The 21,077-nt window shown below is 42.5% G+C and overlaps 1 protein-coding gene across 3 annotated transcripts in view; it reads right to left on the bottom strand.

Moving 5' to 3' along the window:
• ATP8A2 (ATPase phospholipid transporting 8A2) overlaps positions 1 to 21,077 on the bottom strand; it is a 700,434-nt gene that overhangs the window by 447,225 nt on the left and 232,132 nt on the right. For all 3 annotated transcript variants that reach the window (XM_080660784.1, XM_080660782.1, XM_080660783.1), the window contains 5 exons: positions 16,127 to 16,176; positions 13,381 to 13,450; positions 11,028 to 11,112; positions 9,853 to 9,992; positions 6,608 to 6,746 (listed from right to left, as the gene is read on the bottom strand). In XM_080660784.1, coding sequence (XP_080516910.1) covers positions 6,608 to 6,746; positions 9,853 to 9,992; positions 11,028 to 11,112; positions 13,381 to 13,450; positions 16,127 to 16,176 — 484 coding nt within the window. The remainder of the gene's footprint in view (positions 1 to 6,607; positions 6,747 to 9,852; positions 9,993 to 11,027; positions 11,113 to 13,380; positions 13,451 to 16,126; positions 16,177 to 21,077) is intronic.

Here is a 21,077-nt window from a genome sequence, read left to right on the forward strand (position 1 = left end):
GGGCACCTTTCCCTCCAGACCCTTCACACCCTTCCCAGGGATGTACCATTACAACTAAGCACACACTCAGCCTTGGCTTGTGGCCTTCTCCCTGAACTGGCCTATCGTGACCCATTCTGTGCTCAGGCTATTTTTTTTTTCCTCTTCAACAAACTCTTGAAGGCTCAAGTTTTAATCCTATCTCATCTGTGAAGCCTTCCCTGTGAAGCTCAAATATTTTTCCTTCTGAGAAGTGAATATCAAGTGTGGCAATCATGTGCTCGGATTTTCAGCACTCTCACATCTCTGTGACCGAGGCTAAGTTGTTTGATAATTCTATGCCTCAGTTCTATCTTTGAAAAGGGGATAATGCCGATCTCAAAGGGAATTAAATATGAAACTTATGTGGCACACTATTTGGCACATTATAGCTAACATTTACTGAGTAACTATTATTAACACCAGTCATGCTTAATACCTACATTGTATAATTACTACTTTCTCATCTACGTCACTCTTTAATTTGTCTCACAGTTAACTCATCCCCTTAGTAGAGAATGTAAGTTCCCCAGGCTGAGAGCAGAACATCAGGCAACAATGCTAGCTGCAGATAATCAAAAAAATAACACATCTGACTTTCCTGGGAAAAACAACACTAAGATTGCAAAGGCCACAAACAATGCCCAGCTTCCCCTGAGAAGGGGATTTGTTTTCCTTTTAATGGGCAAGGCAATCACAGGATGAGCAAGCACCATATTTACTCACATTAAAAAAAATTAAACTACTAAGACTATAAGAAGTGGTTTAAAAGTATCAAGTGATGAGGAGCAAAATGCAGAGGGCAATTCCAACTCAGACATGGATGAGAATGAAAGCTATTTCCAACTTTCTGATTATAAATGAAATACACACTAGGATTTTGTTCTCACTCATCCCATATGCACTAGAAACAAATTACAGATTCTGAAAACTTCACATCTATTGCCTAACATTTTAATAGATGTTTTATCCATTGGTAATAAGGAAATGATGACTACACAATTCACAAAGGCTACATTTGAGATTTCACTTTAGACTAACTGATGCCAAACTTTTAAGCTAAAATAAAAAATTGTCAACTCTTTGAACCACAGCTAGTTAGCATAAATGCAAGCACAGCACAGCAGGGGTCTGGCATTGTGCCAGTTCTAAACTACCTACAACCTACAGGCACGATGACTGTCTATCTACATAATACTCACTGCCTCATAGGACACACAAATATCCTGGAACTTAATTTGACTAAGTATATTTATTTTCCAGGCATGAACTAAAATAAATTATCAAACTATGATTAAAAGGTAGATCAAATACTAAAAAGAGCCAAGAACCCAAACATATGTCATCCTATATAGTTGTACTGGTTAATAATGCGGATTTTGTAATCAAAGAAAACACGATAATTTCAACAGAAACATCCAAAGTGCCTTATTCAAAGTAATGTCCATCACTAGCTACACATTTCCCCCATCTTTCAGGTAATTTGTGGATACCGTCCCAATAGAACTTTTCTTGTTTTGAGGCAAACCATTCAGAGACCCAATTTACCACTTCTTTGTATTTTTTGAAGTGCTGCTCTGAAAGTGCATGTGCCATCGATCAGAACAAGTGGCAATCTGAAGAAGCAAGGTCTGGTGAACACAGCGGGTGGGTTAATACTTCCCAGGCAAGATCTTTTAACGTGTCTTTAACTGGTTTTGAAGTGTGTGATGGTGCGTCATCATGAAGCAAAATTACTTAGCTTTGTCTTCTGGCCCATTCTGGTCATTTCACGATCAAAGCATGGTTCAAACTGATTGTTGTAGGTAGCAATCAGTATTAACAGTTTCACCTGGTTTTAGAAGCTCATAATACACCACACCTTCCTGATCCCACCAAACGCAGAGCACTTTCTTTTTTCTGAAGCGATTTGGCCTTGCAGTCGATGTTGATGGTTGACCTGGATCAACCCATGATTTTGTGTGTTTGGATTTTCAAAATAAATCCACTTTTCATCGCCATTCACAATTCAATGCAAAAAAGACTTTTTTTCGTGCCATTGAAGCAATGTTTTACTGATGACTTTTTGGTTTTCCATTTGTCTTCCGTTCAGTTGATGTGGCATCCATTTTCCTTCCTTTAAAATCTTTCCCATTGCTTGTAAATGATTGGAAATTGTTTGCTGAGCAATGTTTAATCTTTCTGCAAGTTGTTTTTGAGTTTGACACGCATCTTCATCCAATAATGCTTGTAATTGTTGGTCTTCAAATTTTTTTGGTTGACCTGGACGTTCTTTGTCTTTCACATTGAAATTATCACTTTTAAAGCATTTAAACCAGTGTTCACAAGTATCTTGAGATGGAGCATGTTCACCATAAGCTTTCCAAAGTATACAATAACTTTTTCTTCAAAATAAAGTAATGATTTAAAACTTCCCATGAATGCTCTTTTTTATGGCACAAAATTTGACATTTTTAAGCATAAAAATATCTATGATGTTAATAACACCTTCAGCAAATTTGACATATGAAGTTTTGAAGGTTGTTGTCAATACAACAAAATAGCATACATATCAAATCACATATATATCAACATATGTGTAACTCCATCTATTGAAAAAAAAAACTGCATTATTAAGTGGCACACCTAGTAAAAGTGTGATATGCAAATCAACCGAACAGCCGAACAGTGGAAGGACCATCCAGATGACAATCTGGGACCATGCTATGACACCCACTGGTGCCAGGCCAGCCAAGGTGGGTAAGATGTGATTGGTCAGGGGACCAGCCATCATCCCATGATCGCCCCACAGAGGGAGGCAATCAATCGGAGGGGAGGGGGGGCTCCACGATTGCCCCAGCAGGCTGCAGTGGGTGGGCGGCGTCTCCCTCTGGAAGGGAAGCCTGGGTCCCGGGTGCCAGAGGGAAGCTGATGCTGGCAGCCAGGGGAAGGAAGGCCTACTCTTGTACAAATTTCGTGCATCGGGCCTCTAGTCTCTTAATATGAACTCTGACTACATGTACCACTAAGGACATGTTGCCTTAAAATTTTAAGAGTTGAAAATCATAAGACATCCCAATTTTAGAGATATAAAAACAATGTGCATCTTCAAATGAATAAAATATACTACCCTTCGCCTCCTGTCTGCTAACTCAAATTTCAGGGAACAGATTTTGTAAAACCTTATGAATCTGTTTAAAATGATCCCTGCATCAGAAGTCAAGAGCCCTGAGACCCAGTATTTGCTTGGTCATTAAGTAGAGTGTAATCTCTATAAACTCTGAATTTTCCCCTTGAGCTTAAGACTGTTCATGTGTAAAGACTGAAAATGGTGTCCAGAAAGCATGCCCAGCACAGAGCCTGACACTCAGCAGACACTATTCATTTGTTCTCTTTTCCTGACTTCATCTAGAGGTATGACTACTAGACACTTGATCTTCCTCCCAAATATCTCCTGGGTACCGTAGATGCACATAGAATGTACAAAAATGTACAGAATATCCAGTCAGTATAATAAGAGACAGATCACTAATGGTTCATGTTACCGAGGGTTAGGGTTAAGGTTAGGGTTAGGTTAGAACACAGGTTTACAACCCAGACTATCTGGAGCATGACCTTGTGTTACATGTAGCTGTTATCTGTGATCTGACACAAGAGAGTCTAATAAAATGACTGGATGTCTACACATTCTGTAACAAGTGCATGCTCAACAGATACCCTAAGTCAGAAGATGACATTTAATCTCTCAATATCGCCCAGGGTTACTAACTCGAGTTCTGAATACAAAGTGAAAAAAGAATTCAGACATAGTTTTTCCGAAGTACATCAGTGCCTGAGCTGTTACAAGCCTACTTCGTGACACCCAAGAGATGTTTGAATTCAACTAACACACTAGCACAAATGTAAGTAGAGACAAGCTCTAGGAGAAATATAAGACTTTGGCAAAGTCATCAGCTTATAAGTAGGAGGCATAGTGGTCTTGAAAATTAGCTATAAACTACCAATTTTAAAGTATCTTATGGATGTGAGTATTCTGGAACCCAAGCTACAAATGTTGTTATACATTCTTTGAAAAACACACACAAAATCATACAATTGTTATTTGTAAAAACTAGACAGATATCAATTATCTCATAAGGTTCAGAGAAGCCTCACTGTGTGCAAGTGAAGTCTTCCTCAGAATAAGAAGCCATTTGTGTTTCTGGGTTGATTTGCAGCCCTTTGCTTTTATTTGTATTTATTCCAAACTTGGCTAGACTCTGATGAGCTGCAATAAACAAAAGGAGCAAGCAGGAAGAGGGACATGTGTGCTCCCGAGGGCAGGGTGATCTGGCTGTGGAAATAAAGTCTGGATTTAGGGACATAAAAAGGCTGTTAGTCTAAGAAAAACACTCAAGATCTAGAAAATTAAAAAAGCTTATCACTACAGTTCTATTTTAACTTGTGGGAATTACCCACTTCTTTCATGTTGCTCTAGGGGAACAGAAAACATACCCCTAAATTTTTTAAAATATATTTTTATTGATTTCAGAGAGAAGGGAGAGAGACAGAAACATCAATGATGAGAGAGAATCACCAATCAGCTGCCTCCTGCATGCCGCCACACTGGGGATTGAGCCCGCAACCCAGGCATGTGCCCTTGACGGGAATCAAACCCAGGACCCTCCAGTATGCAGGCCGACACTGTATCCACTGAGCCAAACCAGCTAGGGCATACCCCTATATTTTAACTAAGAATTTCTGGGCAGCAGTCAACTTTATGTACACTGTATGAACAACAGGAGCCATAATTCAATAGCATATGCTTTAGGCCAAGTTTATATGGGAAATTATACCTGAAAGGCCAATGTATATACATATAGAGAGGAACATTATACCAAAAGCCAATGTATTATCCTTCATTTATAAATATGTTATAATATCACCAAAAGGTTATAAGAAATAGGTTTTTATTTTTTTAGTAGTAGTAATAGGCCTTCACAGAAACTTCATCACACTATTCTCCAAAAACTTGCATTTGAGAGATATCTATCACAGATCAATGGACAAATTCTATAACTAATGCTTCAGAGGCTGCTCATGAATCACATGCTACTCTTCTGTGACTTTATTTTCAGCTGGTTGGGAGTTCAAATTGCATTTGATTAGCTATATCCTTGAGAAGAAATTATTAAATGGTTTCTGTCTATTTAAAAAAAGAGATGAGATTTGGCTGGGTGGCTCAGTTGGTTGAGTATGTCCCATGCACCGAAGGGTTGATAGTTTGATTCCCAGACGGGACACACGATCTCTCTTTTCCTCTCTCTCTCTCTCAAATCAATAAAAAATAAATAAAAATTTTAAAGAGATGAAATTCACTCAATATGGTAGGTATTGTCTACAATTGAGGTTATCTAAGAGATGGAGCTGTTTCAAAAAAGAAGGTTTAGGGAAAGGGGCACCAGGAGGACTACTCCAAAGAGGACAACAATTCAGATGTTCTAGTATGTTTCTTTCTAAAGTGATCTGTGACAAAGACTTCTATCCATAAATACATTATAAGTTATGTAGTCCTCATATATTCATTTTATCACATATACACCACAGCTTGTTACACCATAATGGTGACAGAAATACCAGATAATTTTAAAAATAATTCAAATAATTAAAACTAATTTTTTAATTACTAGTTTCAATTCCTTTTCAGACTTAAAATGTACCTCTTTAACACTGATAGAGTTATTTGTACTTAAATTTCTTTTCTTCAGTTTTCATTTCTGTATAACTTAGCAACCAAAGAGGTTGCCAACTCAGATGGGGAAAAGAAAAATACAAGACTCTCAGAAAAATCTATTAATTGATAAAATCATTAAAATGGTTATCTACTGTATCTATATAAAAGCCTAAGCGACCGTCCAACCATTCGACCGTTTGCCCGGTAGCTATGATGCACAATGACCACCAGGGGGAAGATGCTCTGACCAGTAGAGGAGGGAGCCTGATTGCTCACGGAATCGGCCATGGGTTAGGCTGCTGCTAGGACACTGCCCGCCCCGAATCCAGTTTACCCGCACCCCGGACCCAGAGATTCCTCCCAGAATTGGCCGTGAGTTAGGTTGCTGCTAGAACACTGTCCGCCCCGAATCTGCTTCACCCACACCTCGGACCCAGAGAGGTCCCTTGGCCTGGCCTGCGGGGATTGGGCCAAAACCGGCTCTCCGACATCCCCCGAGGAGTCCCAGGCCAAGGGACCCCACCGGTGCATGGCCTCTAGTAATTATATAAAATAACTGCATATGTAAACTTAGTGAAAACATGCTCTTAGTATATTAAACTATAACTCTGTGAAGAAGGAAATAATAAAATCAAAGTTGTTAACTCTTAAATTCTATATCCCACATAACTGTGTTTAATATTTTTCAGGAAGATGTAATATTTGTAATGTTTATAATGGGTAGATAATGCTCCAAAGACCATCTTCGTTTGATTTCAGTAAAATTTTCTTGGCTTAGAATGAAGAGTTCTATGAAATATAATATTCACTGCATTTGAGGAACCCCTAATTGCTTCTACAAGACACTTTAAAAACAACACAAAAACCAGCATCAGGGAATTCTTTTAAATTAATTACCTATATTGATTGCAGTTTCTTGTTTGTCTCCTGTCAGCACCCATATTTTAATTCCTGCCTTCAGCAGATTGGCTATGGTTTCTGGAACACCTGCTTGAAGGCGATCTTCTATGGCTGTGGCTCCAAGCAAAAGTAAATTCTAGATTGAAAAATATCTTCAGTTAAGATTGGTACATAAGAGCAGCATGTATGGCAAAACTCTGACAAAAGAAAGGCAGTCAAAATGTTGTGAGACAATGATCATGTTTCCTCTACATTAAACCTTTGTTTTCAGATAGTTAATGATATCTAGATGTGTGGCATTTCCAAGCTATTGCCAATGTCCGAACCTCTCCATACACATAGGCATCCAGTACTCATTCATTTCTTGGTACATCAGCATCTTAGAACAGAAGTCACCTAGCAGAACAGGTGGGCAAGTTATCCTGATGGTATTAATAGTATATGAGCCCTCCCTTGTAACTCAGAAAATGACTCAAGTATTATCCTATCTAATAAAAGAGTAATATGCAAATTGACCATTACAACCACACAAGATGGCTGCCCCCATGTGGTCAAAGATGGCTGCCCCCATGTGGACATATGATGGCCACCACAAGATGGCCAGCAGGGGAGGGCAGTTGGGAGGACCAGGCCTGAAAGGGAGGGCAGTTGGGGGCGATCAAACCTGCAGGGTAGGGCAGTTGGGGGAGACCAGGCCTGCAGGGGAGGGCAGTTAGGGGTGACCAAGCCTACAGGGGAGGGCAGTTAGGAAAAATCAGGCTGGCAGGGGGAGCAGTTAGGCATCAATCAGGCTGTCAGGGGAGTGGTTAGGGGGTGATCAGTCTGGTAGGCAGAAGCAGTTAGGGGCAATCAGGCAGGCAGGCAGGCGAGCAGTTGGGAGCCAGCAGTCCTGGATTGTGAGAAGGATGTCCGACTGCCCTTTTAGGCCCGATCCTCGAGGGGTCCCAGCTTAGAGAGGGTGCAGGCTGGGCTGAGGGACACACACCCCCATGCATGAATTTTGTGCACCAGGCCTCTAGTCTATATTTATAAAAGCCTAAGCAACCATCACGACCAAACAACTAGAATAACTGGAACAACCAGTTGGCCAGTGCCTGTGACACACACTGACCGCCAGGGGGCAGATGCTCAATGCAGGAGCTGCCCCCTGGTGGTCAGTGCGATCCCACAGCAAACCTCCTGCAGCCGGCCAACCGCCCATGGTCCCTCTCCCCATCCTTTCCCCCAGCCAGCAGGCCCCAATCATTGGCAGTGCAGCAGCGAGGGAAGGAAGAGGGGGGAGGCAGGGAACCATGCGGTGGCAGGGCGCCAACGGTAGCAGTGGTGTCCAGCATCTGTTCCTTCCACACCCAGCCCAGCGACAATAGCCTCCTCTCCCAACCCCACTGGGGCCTTTGGGCCCCCGGCTGAGACAGGGAACCGGGGGTGGATGGCGGCAGACACAGCCCCTTTCCCAGGGGGGCCAAGGCCCAGCTCCCTCCTCAGGGTCGGCAGCCAACCTCCCGTGCCCTGTCCCTCCCCCCCAGCCAGCAGGCCCCAATTGGCCCACCGCCCGCCCACCGCGGTGGTGGCATGGTGGTGAGGGAAGGAGTTGGGGGCGAGGCGGGGAACCATGTTGACATCCGGCGTCCATTCCTTCCGCGCCCAGCCCGGCGACCATTGGCCAGGCCTAGGGACCCCACCCATGCACGAATTCGTGCACTGGGCCTCTAGTGTTAGAGTTAAAACATGAGGAAAATGAATTCATTGAAAAGAAACTGATTCAACTGATGAGAAAAGCCAACTATTTCTCGAGCATCCACCATATATGCCTGGCATTGCAGGTGCAGGTCACCTACTTAATCACTTTTTTCTGACTCCAAAAGTAAAGCAGGGCAAGTTGAATTTGGTTTTACTCCCACCCAAAATCCAATAAAATGACAAATAAGTGAATATAAAACTCAAAAACTGAGTATAAAAAAGCAAAGTGGAAATAAACAACACACACACACACACACACACACACACAAAGGAATGAAAAAAGCAATCAAGTGATGACTTCAGAGTTATAACAAACTGAAAAATGGATAGACCAATGGTTGCTGATATGAAACAGAAGAAGTTGAAATCAAGTTCCCAGATTTGAGGTGAAAGAAAAACAAAAACTATCAAACAAATGAAAAACTACAGGCCAAAATGGAGTCACTATCACTAAGCCATGCCACTAAACCAACACTTAATAACTAACCTAATTGCATTTTCAGCCTCTCCCTGGAATGAAATTTTAAACCAATCAGGCTGGAATTTCCTGAGAAATACTAGTGAGGTAATCTGCATAATAAACGCCCTACCAACCCCTTCCCAACAAAAAATAACCTAGCCTAAAAATAACCCTTTCTTTTCTTTTACTAATAACTTCCCTGACACACCATCAGAGCCTATAAAAACCTTCAGAGCACCCTTCTAATTGCTAGATGGGATGCTACCAATTGCTTAGTAAAGCCAATAAGATCTACAAATTTACTCAGTTGAATTTTTTTCCTTTAACAGAGGGAATCCAATGTGTAGAAAGGTACCTAAGGCCTTGGGATAAAATGAAGAAGACAACAACAACAAAAATCGAAGTAGGCAACATGGAGTAGCAATGGCAAAACTTTACATTATTAGAATACATAGGTGGGAGAATTCTTAGTATGTACAGTGTCCTACCAGCGTATGAATTCTCATTGCTTAACTCAATAGGATGAGATCATCTTGCTAAGCCTAATCTTAGGCAGACCCAGAAAATCATTGACCTGAAACTTCTTAAGAAATCACTAATGCTTAGCTGAGGGCAGTTACACCTCAGACAGTCCATAAAAACTAAGTGTTTCTTAAAACAAGGTAAGAAATGGTTAAAAGCTAGTGGTTGAGATACCAGAAAAGAGAGCATCACTCTAGCCCTCGCTGGTTTGGCTCAGTGGATAGAGCGTCGGCTTGCGGACTTGGGGGTCCCAGGTTTGATTCCGGTCAAGGGCATATACCTTGGTTGCAGGCACATCCCCAGTGGGAGGTGTGCAGGGGGCAGCTGATAGATGTTTCTCTCTCATCAATGTTTCTAGCTCTCTATCCCTCTCCCTTCCTCTCTGTAAAAAAGCAATAAAATGTATTTTTTTAAAAAAGAGAACATCACTCTATAGCAAAAATATTCCTGCTCCAAGACTTTGTTCAACAGGTGGGTAAGCCCCTCATCGGGCAGTAAGGACTTTATTATGTGCAATTACCTTCTCAATGATCTCATAACACTCCTCCAGCCGCTGAGCTCTGTCTTTCAATATAGTGCTGGCTTCTTGATAGACTTTCAGCCACTCCTCATAATCACTCTCAGAGAGGTCAGCATATGCCAAACAGAGAGTCCGCAAGCCTGCAAAACAGCCACAGTATATCCTGATGATGCCACTAGTGGTGGGGGCAAGCAGGGTACCTTCCCTCCTAGCTAACCTCATGTGGCTCCATTTCATACCAGCATGCTCAAAAACTTTAAAAAAAAACCTGCTGCTTTTTAGGTCACTAATTCAACTTTCACACATCTAGAAAAGAGAATTTAAAAACAACTCTACTGTATTTTAATATAAACCACCTTTTCTATAGATTTGAGAGTACGTGAGAAGCCGTGAAAGTGAATTCCCACAGTAGAGAAGTACAGGAGTTATGCAGGATCCATCTTTATATGTGCAGTAGCAGGTATCAGCAATTAGAGGAGGCAGGAGGTACATTTCAAGACAGCAATAAAAACCCAATGTGCTACCCTGTGAAAGATCCAGACTTTCAAGCAGCCGTGTGTGTGTGTGTGTGTGTGTGTGTGTGTGTCTGTATGTGTGTGTGTCTGTGCATGCAGCCATAGGAACACATGAAAAAAAAGCAGCCAGCACTTCAGCAAGGCTCCAGCTTTCATCACATTCCCTTGCAGGAAACCCTGACATCAATGCTGTTTAAAGCCTTTTGGAGAACTCTTTTCCTGTTCCTCTGTGCATCCAATGAATTATTTCCTGAAGTCATTTTCTTCCTCTGTAGCCCTCACGCTGGGTAAGCCAGTGTCATAAGGACCACAAGAGAGGGACAGGAAAATAACATGAGTTTTCCAAGAAAGGGAACCATAACTACAAGCTGATTGTACAGCTTTGTCCTGCCTTTTCCCTCTGCACTGCTGGTTGGAGTCATCAGAGACATATGTAGGTAACTGAATATGGAACTTGCCACACATCTTGTCACTGCCAAGGGTACAGAATGTGGAGGATGGGCACAGGGGTTAGCATTAGAAACGTATACTCCTCTGAAGCCAGCCATGTCCAACCATAACATGTCTATTCGAAACATGACTGCTTATCCAGGCACCAGTCATAGACCCTTGAAAGTATGACTTCAATGGTTAAAAATAGCATTTCCAAATTTCACTTACCTTCTGTGGCAAAATACTCCAGATGGCATAATGTTTCCTCCATATATTTTGAATCTTTCGAAAGTCTATTAAAAATTACATTGTCCTATAAAATAAGGAAATAGTGTGATTGGCAAACCATAAGTAAACCTTTGGTTAGCATTCTGAACACAGCTTTGTTTCAATGGTGTTTATTTTATTCTCATGAGAATATTGAGTGGGCAAGTAGAAATATTGTTCTTAGCTGGATTCAGCCATGAGCTTTGGAAAACAAATTGAGTATGGATGTGTCCAAATAAAAACAGTCATGGGGATGTAAAGAACTGCACAGGGAATATAGTCAATAATACTGAATGACTATGCATGGCGCCAGGTGAGTACTTGAGTGATCTGGGGATCACTTCGTAAATTATAGAACTCTCTAACCACTATGCAGTACACCAGAAACTAATATAAATAAGACTGAGTGTCAGCTGTAATTGAAAACTAAATTAAAAATATACACTAATAAAAGAGAAATATGCAAATTGACCATACCTCTGCAACACCCATCAGCCAATCAGGCGTGAATATGCAAATTAACCCAACAAAGCTGGAGGGTTAATTTGCATACACAGGCACGGAGCAGCCGGGCAGGGCAGGACGCCTGCTATGAGGGGGAGTGAGGGGGGCAGAGGGAGCTACAGGAGTGGCGCTTTGGCCGGGAGCGAAGACTGTAGGCTCCCGGGCAGCTGGGAGCGAAGCCAGGAGAAGGAAGGTCTATTCTTGCACCAATCTTTGTGCAACAGGCCTCTAGTATAATAATAAAAGTTTAAAAAAAAAAACATGTTGGGAAGACCATCAATGTCAGCAGAACCATCCAAGATAAAATGGTGCCACATTCCCCCAAATTTGCACAACTCACACCAAAGTTTATAATACCTTTGTGCATAAGTGAGAAGGTAAAGGCATGTCCTAAATTGCTCAAGTACTCTTGCTTCCTGACACTGCAGAAGCTCCTAACCAGGGAGGGCACCACCCATGGAGCATAGAACCCCTTTCAGCTGAGAAACACAACACCCTCTGACAATTTCCATGAATGAGAAGCAGGGCTGAAGGACGGACAACACAGATGATCCATCTAATATGCTATAAACTGTACAGTTTTAGGACACAATTCTATTTTAAAGAAATCTAGTTTGGTTTGGGGAGAGAGGTTGAAGAAAATCAAATACTATAAAAATAAAAACTGCACTGTAGCATTTCCATATTTACACTGTTTAGTTACAACCTTCCTCTGTGCCACCCCCATTGCCCCATCTGTACTTGCTGTGGTACTTAGAACACAATGGCAAATAAACAAACAAAACACTTAAAAAACCTATCATGTGCAAACATAATCTTGATTTCAGTTGTTACTATAAACAGAATTCTTTAATGAGTCCAGATAAAATGCCTTTAGAATTCCCATGCATGACTCATTTTTTAAAAATGAGTTAGCTAACTGTCCTGAAATAAGAAAATGCTTCTTCCCACAACTGATGAAGGTTAGTAAGATTTTCAACTTCATATTCTTGACATAGACTCATAAAATGAGCTTAATAATTCTTTCCTTCGACACATAGGACCATAATTTAATAAGATATAGTTTTGCAAGTCAGGCTCATATACAGTAACATCTTTCCTTAAAGATAATACATTTAGATTTGATTACTGGGAGGCAGTCGGAACAAAAAGCCTGACCTAGGAAACTGACCACAGGGGGCAGTAAAAATATGGCCACACAACCCTCTGTGATGCGTAAAAAAAATAAATCACAAAAATTGAGAATTGATGTTTTAAATATATATATATATATATATATATATATATATATATATACATACACACAATCTTCATATATCTAATCATACAGTGTGGGGCAAAAGTAGGTTTATAGTTGTTTGTATGGAAAAAAGACATGTAGGTCATGATTACAACAGCTTTATTAACTGGGTTTCCCACACTCACAACTATAAGCCTACTTTTGCCCCACCCTGTATAAATAAGGATTATCACAAATTACTTTATCTTCCCAAAGTTACCACACAATAGTGGTAAACTAGAATCAGAATTCATACTCCCAGGATTTTCCATGACACAGCAAGTTACTGTTTCTGAAGCCAGCTGTTGACTTATAAGCTAGCTTTTCACTGGCCATCTTTGCCACCTTGGCTTGAACCACCATTATCGTCAGTGGGCATCTGCTATGAAGTCAACCTGATGGCCCACCTGAAAGAACCTTTCACCCTTGGGCAAATGACCCAGAATGATGAGGACAGCATTTGGGAAAAGCCACAGATTAACAGCAGGGCTGCCAAGAATGCCCTGCTGTGCAGGACTAGTCAGTACTTACAGCCCCTTTACAATAGAGCCGGAGTTGTCCTGAAGGAGTTCGAACAATTACAGACATTCTCTTTCTGTCACTGTAGATATAAAAAAGGAAAAGAAAGTTCTCATTGGTCTGTTTTACAGGACCTATGTCCTATGATTAAACACCAAACAAGTCAAAAGGTGGTCTGGCAAGCCCCAAAATGACCAAGCTCCATTTTTCCCTATCTTTTTCCTCCACGTCAGATTTTAATTGTATATCTCCTATTCTTTTATTTTCATATAATGGACATAAACCTATTCCTTTCCCTGCCATAAAAAACTCACTAGTGTAGCTATTTATAGTTAAAGACACAGAAACAGAGAATTTGAGTATCTACAAGGGACATCGAATTCATTTCTGACAATACTCTGTAAAACTATTTTTCTATATTTTGCAGTTCAAAAATATTAAGTAACCTGCCCAGTAAAAGCAAATGGAGAACCTTCACTGTAAATCCACCTAACTTGGAAGTTCCTCATTGTATCTTTTAGCTGGAGTATAAAGAAATCACTAATTCATAGAACACCCCTAACTGAGCACTAAGGTACGCTCTAGCACTCCTTTCCCCACTCCAGCGTGGACACTTCCTTATTCATCTTTCATCGTAACCTATCCTCACTCAGGAAGCCTCAATGGCTCCTCATTGCCTATGGATTCCTCTTCCTGCTGATCTCCAGCCAACTCTGCAGACTCCCCTGATCTCCCACTAACTCTCTCACACACCAGGCTCCCAGCTCACTAGAAGCCTCACTGTTCTCCTTCTTTAGCCCCTCAGTTCCATGCCTTTGAGACAACATTTCATTCTCCTGAAACATGTCCCAACAACAGTGGGCCCTTGATCCCCCACCTTTCTGGCCTCTGAATAGGTGATTTCCAATGGACTGTAAGCTCCTAAGACTATGGGGACATTATCTCTCCAGCTTTGTGTAAATCTCTGCATCCTAACCCACAGCACACTCTCTGACCTGGATTTGAATTCTCTCTGAGCTACCTGGTAGCCAGGTGCTCTAAGCAAGATCATTCACCTCAAATTTCAGTTTCTGTATAAAGCAGCCTTGGGCAAACTACGGCCCGCAGGCTGGATCTGGCTGTTCTATCCAGTTCTCTTGCTCTCCCCTCCGCTCCTTTACTTTGAATTTATATTATTTCACACAAACACTCCATCCATGCTTTTGTTCCGGCCCTCCAGTCCAGTTTAAGAACCCATTGTGGCCCTCGAGTCAAAAAGTTTGCCCACCCCTGGTATAAAGCAAGGTTGCCACCAATTACTTCAAAGAAGTGATTAAGTGGCATCTAGAAAAAGATGAGTCAACTAAAATGAAACAGAACCACAACTATAATCAGAAATGATTTTTGGTTCCCTCTTATTCTCCGATATTTTTTAATAGATTCTCATATCTCCATCCATATTCACCTATTTTTATCTAACTCCCTTTCCTCCTCTTCATCCCTCCAATAACTGCTGCCCCCAGTTAATGCAGCCACATAACAGCACAGTTTCCAGGACATCAACAAGAGATGGGGCACAAAATATCTGGAGAGATGTTTACATCTGGAGAGATGTTTAGTATGCCCCTCACCTCCACACATGGAGCTGTCCCTGACCCCCTATGTGAACTACTACTATTATCAACCACATTTCTCTCCCATTGAATACTCAATCCTAAGGATTCAAGTTTGCAGTCCTAAAACTAAAGACTAGGGCTGGGGAGCATTTCCTAAAAGAGGGTAAAAAATTGATCTTTTTCAAATAGCTTATAAAGCAGACAGAGCAAACAACTTGTGAATCATTTAACAAAGGTTGTTGAAAAATCCACCTAATTTCAATAATAAGAAAAGATGCTTTGGAGGTAACAACAGAAACTTGCTCTAGTATGGACAGTTCAATGTTGAGAAGAGGAAAACAAAACATTAAGATACTTTTATAACAAACTGAATGATCTAGGGCCGTGGTCGGCAAACTGCGGCTCGCGAGCCACATGCGGCTCTTTGGCCCCTTGAGTGTGGCTCTTCCACAAAATACCACGGCCTGGGCGAGTCTATTTTGAAGAAGTGGCGTTAGAAGAAGTTTAAGTTTAAAAAATTTGGCTCTCAAAAGAAATTTCAGTCGTTGTACTGTTGATATTTGGCTCTGTTGACTAATGAGTTTGCTGACCACTGATCTAGGGAAACAAGCAATCCAACAAGTACTCCCAGATCGAAATTAAATAAACTACACTGGGAAGACTAAGTCTGAATACGGAGAGTTGCCCTGCTCAGACCAAGTCTGTAGTGGGATGAATTCATCTTATCTATTCTTCTTTGTCAGTTTCCTAGATCCTACATGGGAGTACTCAGATGGACTTGGGAAAACCAATGGAAATAATGCCCTCATCACATACTCCAAACTATGCAGGCACGACTGTGGATCCTGATGCGAGAACACCAGGTTCTCAAAATATAAAGGAAAAGAAGGACATGGAAGCATAACATTTCATTTGAAAAAAAGAAAATTTACCTACTTTGCTTTCTCTAATGAATCACAAATTCCAGAAAGAAGAGGGTTTATGGAGATATATTTACTATATTTAATACTTAAGTGCTATATTAATCATACCATCATGTAAACACACTGATGAAGTTATTACACACACACAAACTCACATGTATATGTATATGTATATGTATATGTATATGTATATGTATATGTATATGTATTTTATTTCAAATGCATGAAAGAGAAACATACCTAGAAAATTCCAGGACATTAAGGATTCCAAATGTCTGTTCCTGCCCCATCTAAAGAAAGAAAAACAGGCTCTTAACTGAGATGCAGAGTATTCAAATCTCAAAACAACTGTCTCCCCATAAACCTCTCCACATATACCTCTCCCCTTCATCTCTCTTTCTCCCTCTCCCTTTCATTCTTCTATCCCCCTGCAAAAGCTTTTTCAACAGTACTGGTTTCCTACAAGTCAGTCTAGTGGTGTCATAGCTCCCCCTTCTGGTAAAAGCTTCTAATTTTTCTCTAGTTAGTTTGGCTGCATAGCTACTTCCAAGACATGAAAATAAAAAGACAACTTTCCAGCCAGTTACACTTCTGAATTCTGAATTTAAGACATTTTATAGAACTATGTGCATATACTATAACATTCCCAGGGCAATCCTCTATACCACCACACATCAATTTTGTTCAGCAAAATATATGACTAATTCACACTGAGATTCATAAAAACCATAAATAGCCACATGTCAGCTCTGGTTAGGTTTATCTGGCATATGCCTATGCCCTAAATTTAGGAAAAAAATTTATAATTAAAATTTTCTTAGAATTTAGATTTAAAAATAAGGAAATATAAATCATCATCGGATTTTAGGACAATTAATCAAATATCCTTTTCTTCAGGTTCTTCAAAGTTGGAACCTCAATGCTCTCAATTTTTCCTCAGAATATTCCAGATTATGTATGTGCAATTTTCAAGCTTTTTGATCAAATTTTGTCTCTATTTCTGCAATACATCACAGTGAAAAGAATGTGGGCTTTGTAGTTCAACAGATATGAGTTTGAGTTGTTTCTCCACTAAGTGTGTGACTTTCTTATAAATGGTGATAGTACCTGTCCCCTAGATTGGAGAGAAAAAAATGAAGTAACATGCAAATTACCAAGTGCATGATTGACACACGGTAGCATTGAAAAATCATTATTGCCCCATCCACAACTCCCCACCCCTTCTCTTTGTATCCTAAAATATAACTAACCATCTGCTTAAACCAACCTTCGTCAGCCTTCACTCCCCTCTTTCTGCAACCACCAGTTCCCTTTCTCCTCAGCCTGTCCCAACTTTGTTAAATTCCTGTGCCCACTGTTAGCCTCCTGGGCACTAGGACCATGATGGCCAGGAGCACTCTTTGAATTGCTGCTATATCAACCATTCCCGTGGGCAGCCCAAGGACTTGGATATTAAGAAGACCAGTAAGGTCATAAATAGCTGCTAACCAACTTCAGAATTTGTGGTTTGATAATACCCCAGTATTAATGGTTGAATAGCATTTTAAAAGTTGCTATCTATCTATCTATCTATCTATCTATCTATCTATCTATCTAAAATGCTAATATGCTAAGTGTCCTTCCCTCCTTCCAGGTAATGATGTCAAGTAGCAACACCTGGCTTCCTCTCCCTAGAGATGACAAGCCTCGCAGTTTCTTCAGCCCAGGAACATAACTTGCTTTATAGCCAGGTGGAAACACTTTACACTGTAACCAAATGTCTGTGAAGCGTTTTTCCGTGCCTCATCTCATTTGATCCTCACGAAAGTCCTGGAGTAGGTAGAAAGGAGACTCAGTGGAATCCTATTTTCCTTTCATTAGCCAGAAAACAGAAATTTAGGAAGCTTAGAAACTTGACCCCACTGAAAAGAAGTAAGAAATGGTGGACCTTGAAAATGACTTCAGGTTTTCTCACTGCACAGAATTTGGTCAAACACTACTGCAGCCCTAGCCGGTTTGGCTCAGTGGATAGAGCATTGGCCTGAGGACTGAAGGGTCCCAGGTTCAATTCCAGCCATGGGCACATGCCTGGGTTGCGGGCTTGATCCCCGGTAGGGGCCATGCAGGAGGCAGCCAATCAATGATTCTCTCTCATCATTGATGTTTCTCTCTCTCCCTCTCCCTTCCTCTCTGAAATCAATAAAAAAAATCCTATCTAATAAAGAGGGAATATGCTAATTAACCATCACTCTGTCACAAGATGGCTGCACCCACAGCTGAGGCCAAGTTCCCATAAGGAGCCTTAACAAGCAATCAGCAGGGACCTGAGGCTACACCCTCCCCTGCCCCCGTGGGGCTTGACAGGGAACCTCAGGCTGGCGGGGCTTGACAGGCCACCTTCCACACCCCCCACCCAGCAGGGCTTGACAGGGGACCTCAAGGTGTGCTTCCCATCCTGGTACTGGGCTAGGGGACCTCAGGCTGCTCCCCCCGCCCCAGCGCCAGGCCAGGGGACCTCAGGCTGCGCCCCCCACCTGGTGGGGCTTGACAGGGGACCTCAGGCTGGCGGGGCTTGACAGGCCACCTTCCACACCCCCCACCCAGCAGGGCTTGACAGGGGACCTCAAGGTGTGCTTCCCATCCTGGTACTGGGCTAGGGGACCTCAGGCTGCTCCCCCCGCCCCAGCGCCAGGCCAGGGGACCTCAGGCTGCGCCCCCCACCTGGTGGGGCTTGACAGGGGACCTCAGGCTGGCGGGGCTTGACAGGCCACCTTCCACACCCCCCACCCAGCAGGGCTTGACAGGGGACCTCAAGGTGTGCTTCCCATCCTGGTACTGGGCTAGGGGACCTCAGGCTGCTCCCCCCGCCCCAGCGCCAGGCCAGGGGACCTCAGGCTGCGCCCCCCACCTGGTGGGGCTTGACAGGGGACCTCAGGCCACACCCCCCACCCCAGCACCATGCCAGGGGACCTGAGGCTGCACCCCCCTGCCTGGCGGGGCTTAACAGGGGACCTCAAGGTGCACCCCCTGTGCTGGGTCAGGGAAACTCAGGCCATGCCCCCCATCCAGGGGGGAACTGAGGCTGCAACCCCCTGCCAATGAGGGTTGACAGGGGACCTGAAACTGTTCCCCCCTCCTAGTGCCAGGCCGGGGGACCTGAGGTTGCGCCCCACCCCCCGCCTGGCGGGGCTTGACGGGGGACCTCAGGCCATGCCCCCCACCCAGCAGGGCTTGACAGGGGATCTCAGGCCATGTCCCACACCTGGCAGGACTTGACAGGGGACCTCAAGGCATGCGCCCCTCCCCCCCCCCGTCTGGGCTGGGGGACCTCAGGCCACGCCCCCCCCGTCCTGGTGCTGGACCAGGGGACCTGAGGCTATGTTCCCTGCCTGGTGGGGCTTGACAAGGGTGGGACTAGCCAGGTCTGGATCTATCCCAATGAGGGGTGGAGGCCAGCCAGGTCTGGGTCTCACGCAATTTTGAGGCACATGTGGGTGGGCAGGGACTTGACTCTGGGTCCCATGGTGTGCCCCAGACTCTGACAGGAGGAAGGTTTTCATATACATTTTACTAATTTTCTTTCATCTCTGACACTTCTATTATAGAGAAAGGGCAAATAGCAATATTAAATTATTTCCTCTAATTAATCCCCTTTTAATGTGCACAAATTTCGTGCACCGGGCCACTGGTATGTATGTGTGTGTGTGTGTGTATATGTATATATATATATATATATATATATATATATATATATATATATATATATATATATAGACACTGCTGCAGTTAAATATTTTACCCTTTGTTTCCCGTGTGGTCTACAATAATAATCTGCTTTGTGTTGACATTTACTGCTGTGTTGCTGACAATTACCTGAAAGAGAAGTTGGGGTGCTTCACTGGCTGGGAAAAGTTTAGCTAAATCAGAAAGCAGGTCTATTTAAGCAAGTTTATTCTATATCTATAAAAGGCTAAGTTGACTCGCACATGTGCAACATATATAAAGCTCTCACTGGTACCAATCACACATGTATGTTTCCATTTGTCACTGTCAATCATGAATTTGGTTGACACTTCTATTATAGAGAAAGGGTGAATAGCGATATTAAAATATTTCTTCTAATTAATTTCCTTTCAATGTGCATGAATTCATGCACTGGGCCACTGGTATATATATAAAAGCCTAAGTGACCGAACGACTATCGGTCAACTGGTTGCTATGATGCACACTGACCACTAGGGGGCAGACGCTCAATGCAGGAGCTGCCCCCTGGTGGCCAGTGCACTCCCACAGTGGGAGCTGTGCTCAGCCGACTGACAGGCACCAGACACAGGGCTCACAGCTGGCTACCACAGCCCAGAGACTGCAGCAGAGCGGCAGCAAGCCTACCAAGCAGCGGCAGCAGCAGGCACAGTGGGGCTGGGATGAGCAGGAGCAGAAGGCGGCGTTGGACTGCCAGTTTGGGCCTGATCCCTGCAGGCCACGCTGAGGGAACCCACTATCAGATAGTCATTTTCACTTGCAGAAATATGGCCTTAGTAGTTTAATAAAATAACCAAGGAGTGTCACTCCACTTTTCATCAGCAGCTGACACAGTGATGACGTCAATTGGCTCTCTAGTGCCCCCATATCTGTCCAGCATTGTGACAGGGCAGAAGCAGCCACTCTCTCCTTGTCTCTCCCACTGTGCCCGCTCGTCCACATGGCCTCCCAATCCCACTGTTATAATGCAGATAAACACCCATACAACTGAATGTCCCATATGAAGGTCTAAATAAAAGTGTCCTCAAAATGAAGGGGAAGAAGACTGCATTTATTAAAAATTTGTATGAAAAAATTCCACTTTTAATTGTACACTTCCCTAAGCAAAATTCCCTTTGTTGTATGAAATAAAGTAAAAATAAACTGATCTCTGTACTCCATAAGAAAATAAACTGAAAATGTCAAGAAATGGCACTTGTATAAGTTATAATATTTTATAGGTTTTTAATATAAGTAAAGAAAAAATGGACTATTGCTAAGTCAGGAACAATATCAAGTTATTATATAAGTTAGAAGTGAATTTCAAATGCATTAAAGAGGTCTAGGGGTTTAAGGATGAATAAATCCAAAAACCGTAACAATCAATGAGTGACCCCCAAATTGAGGGGCAGAGAAAGACAGAGGAGAGAGGAAGCAGTGGCTCCCTCGAGGCCCTCATCAACCCAGACTG

This window comes from Plecotus auritus, assembly GCF_963455305.1.
Source record: "Plecotus auritus genome assembly, chromosome: 3".
Lineage (NCBI taxonomy): Eukaryota > Metazoa > Chordata > Mammalia > Chiroptera > Vespertilionidae > Plecotus > Plecotus auritus.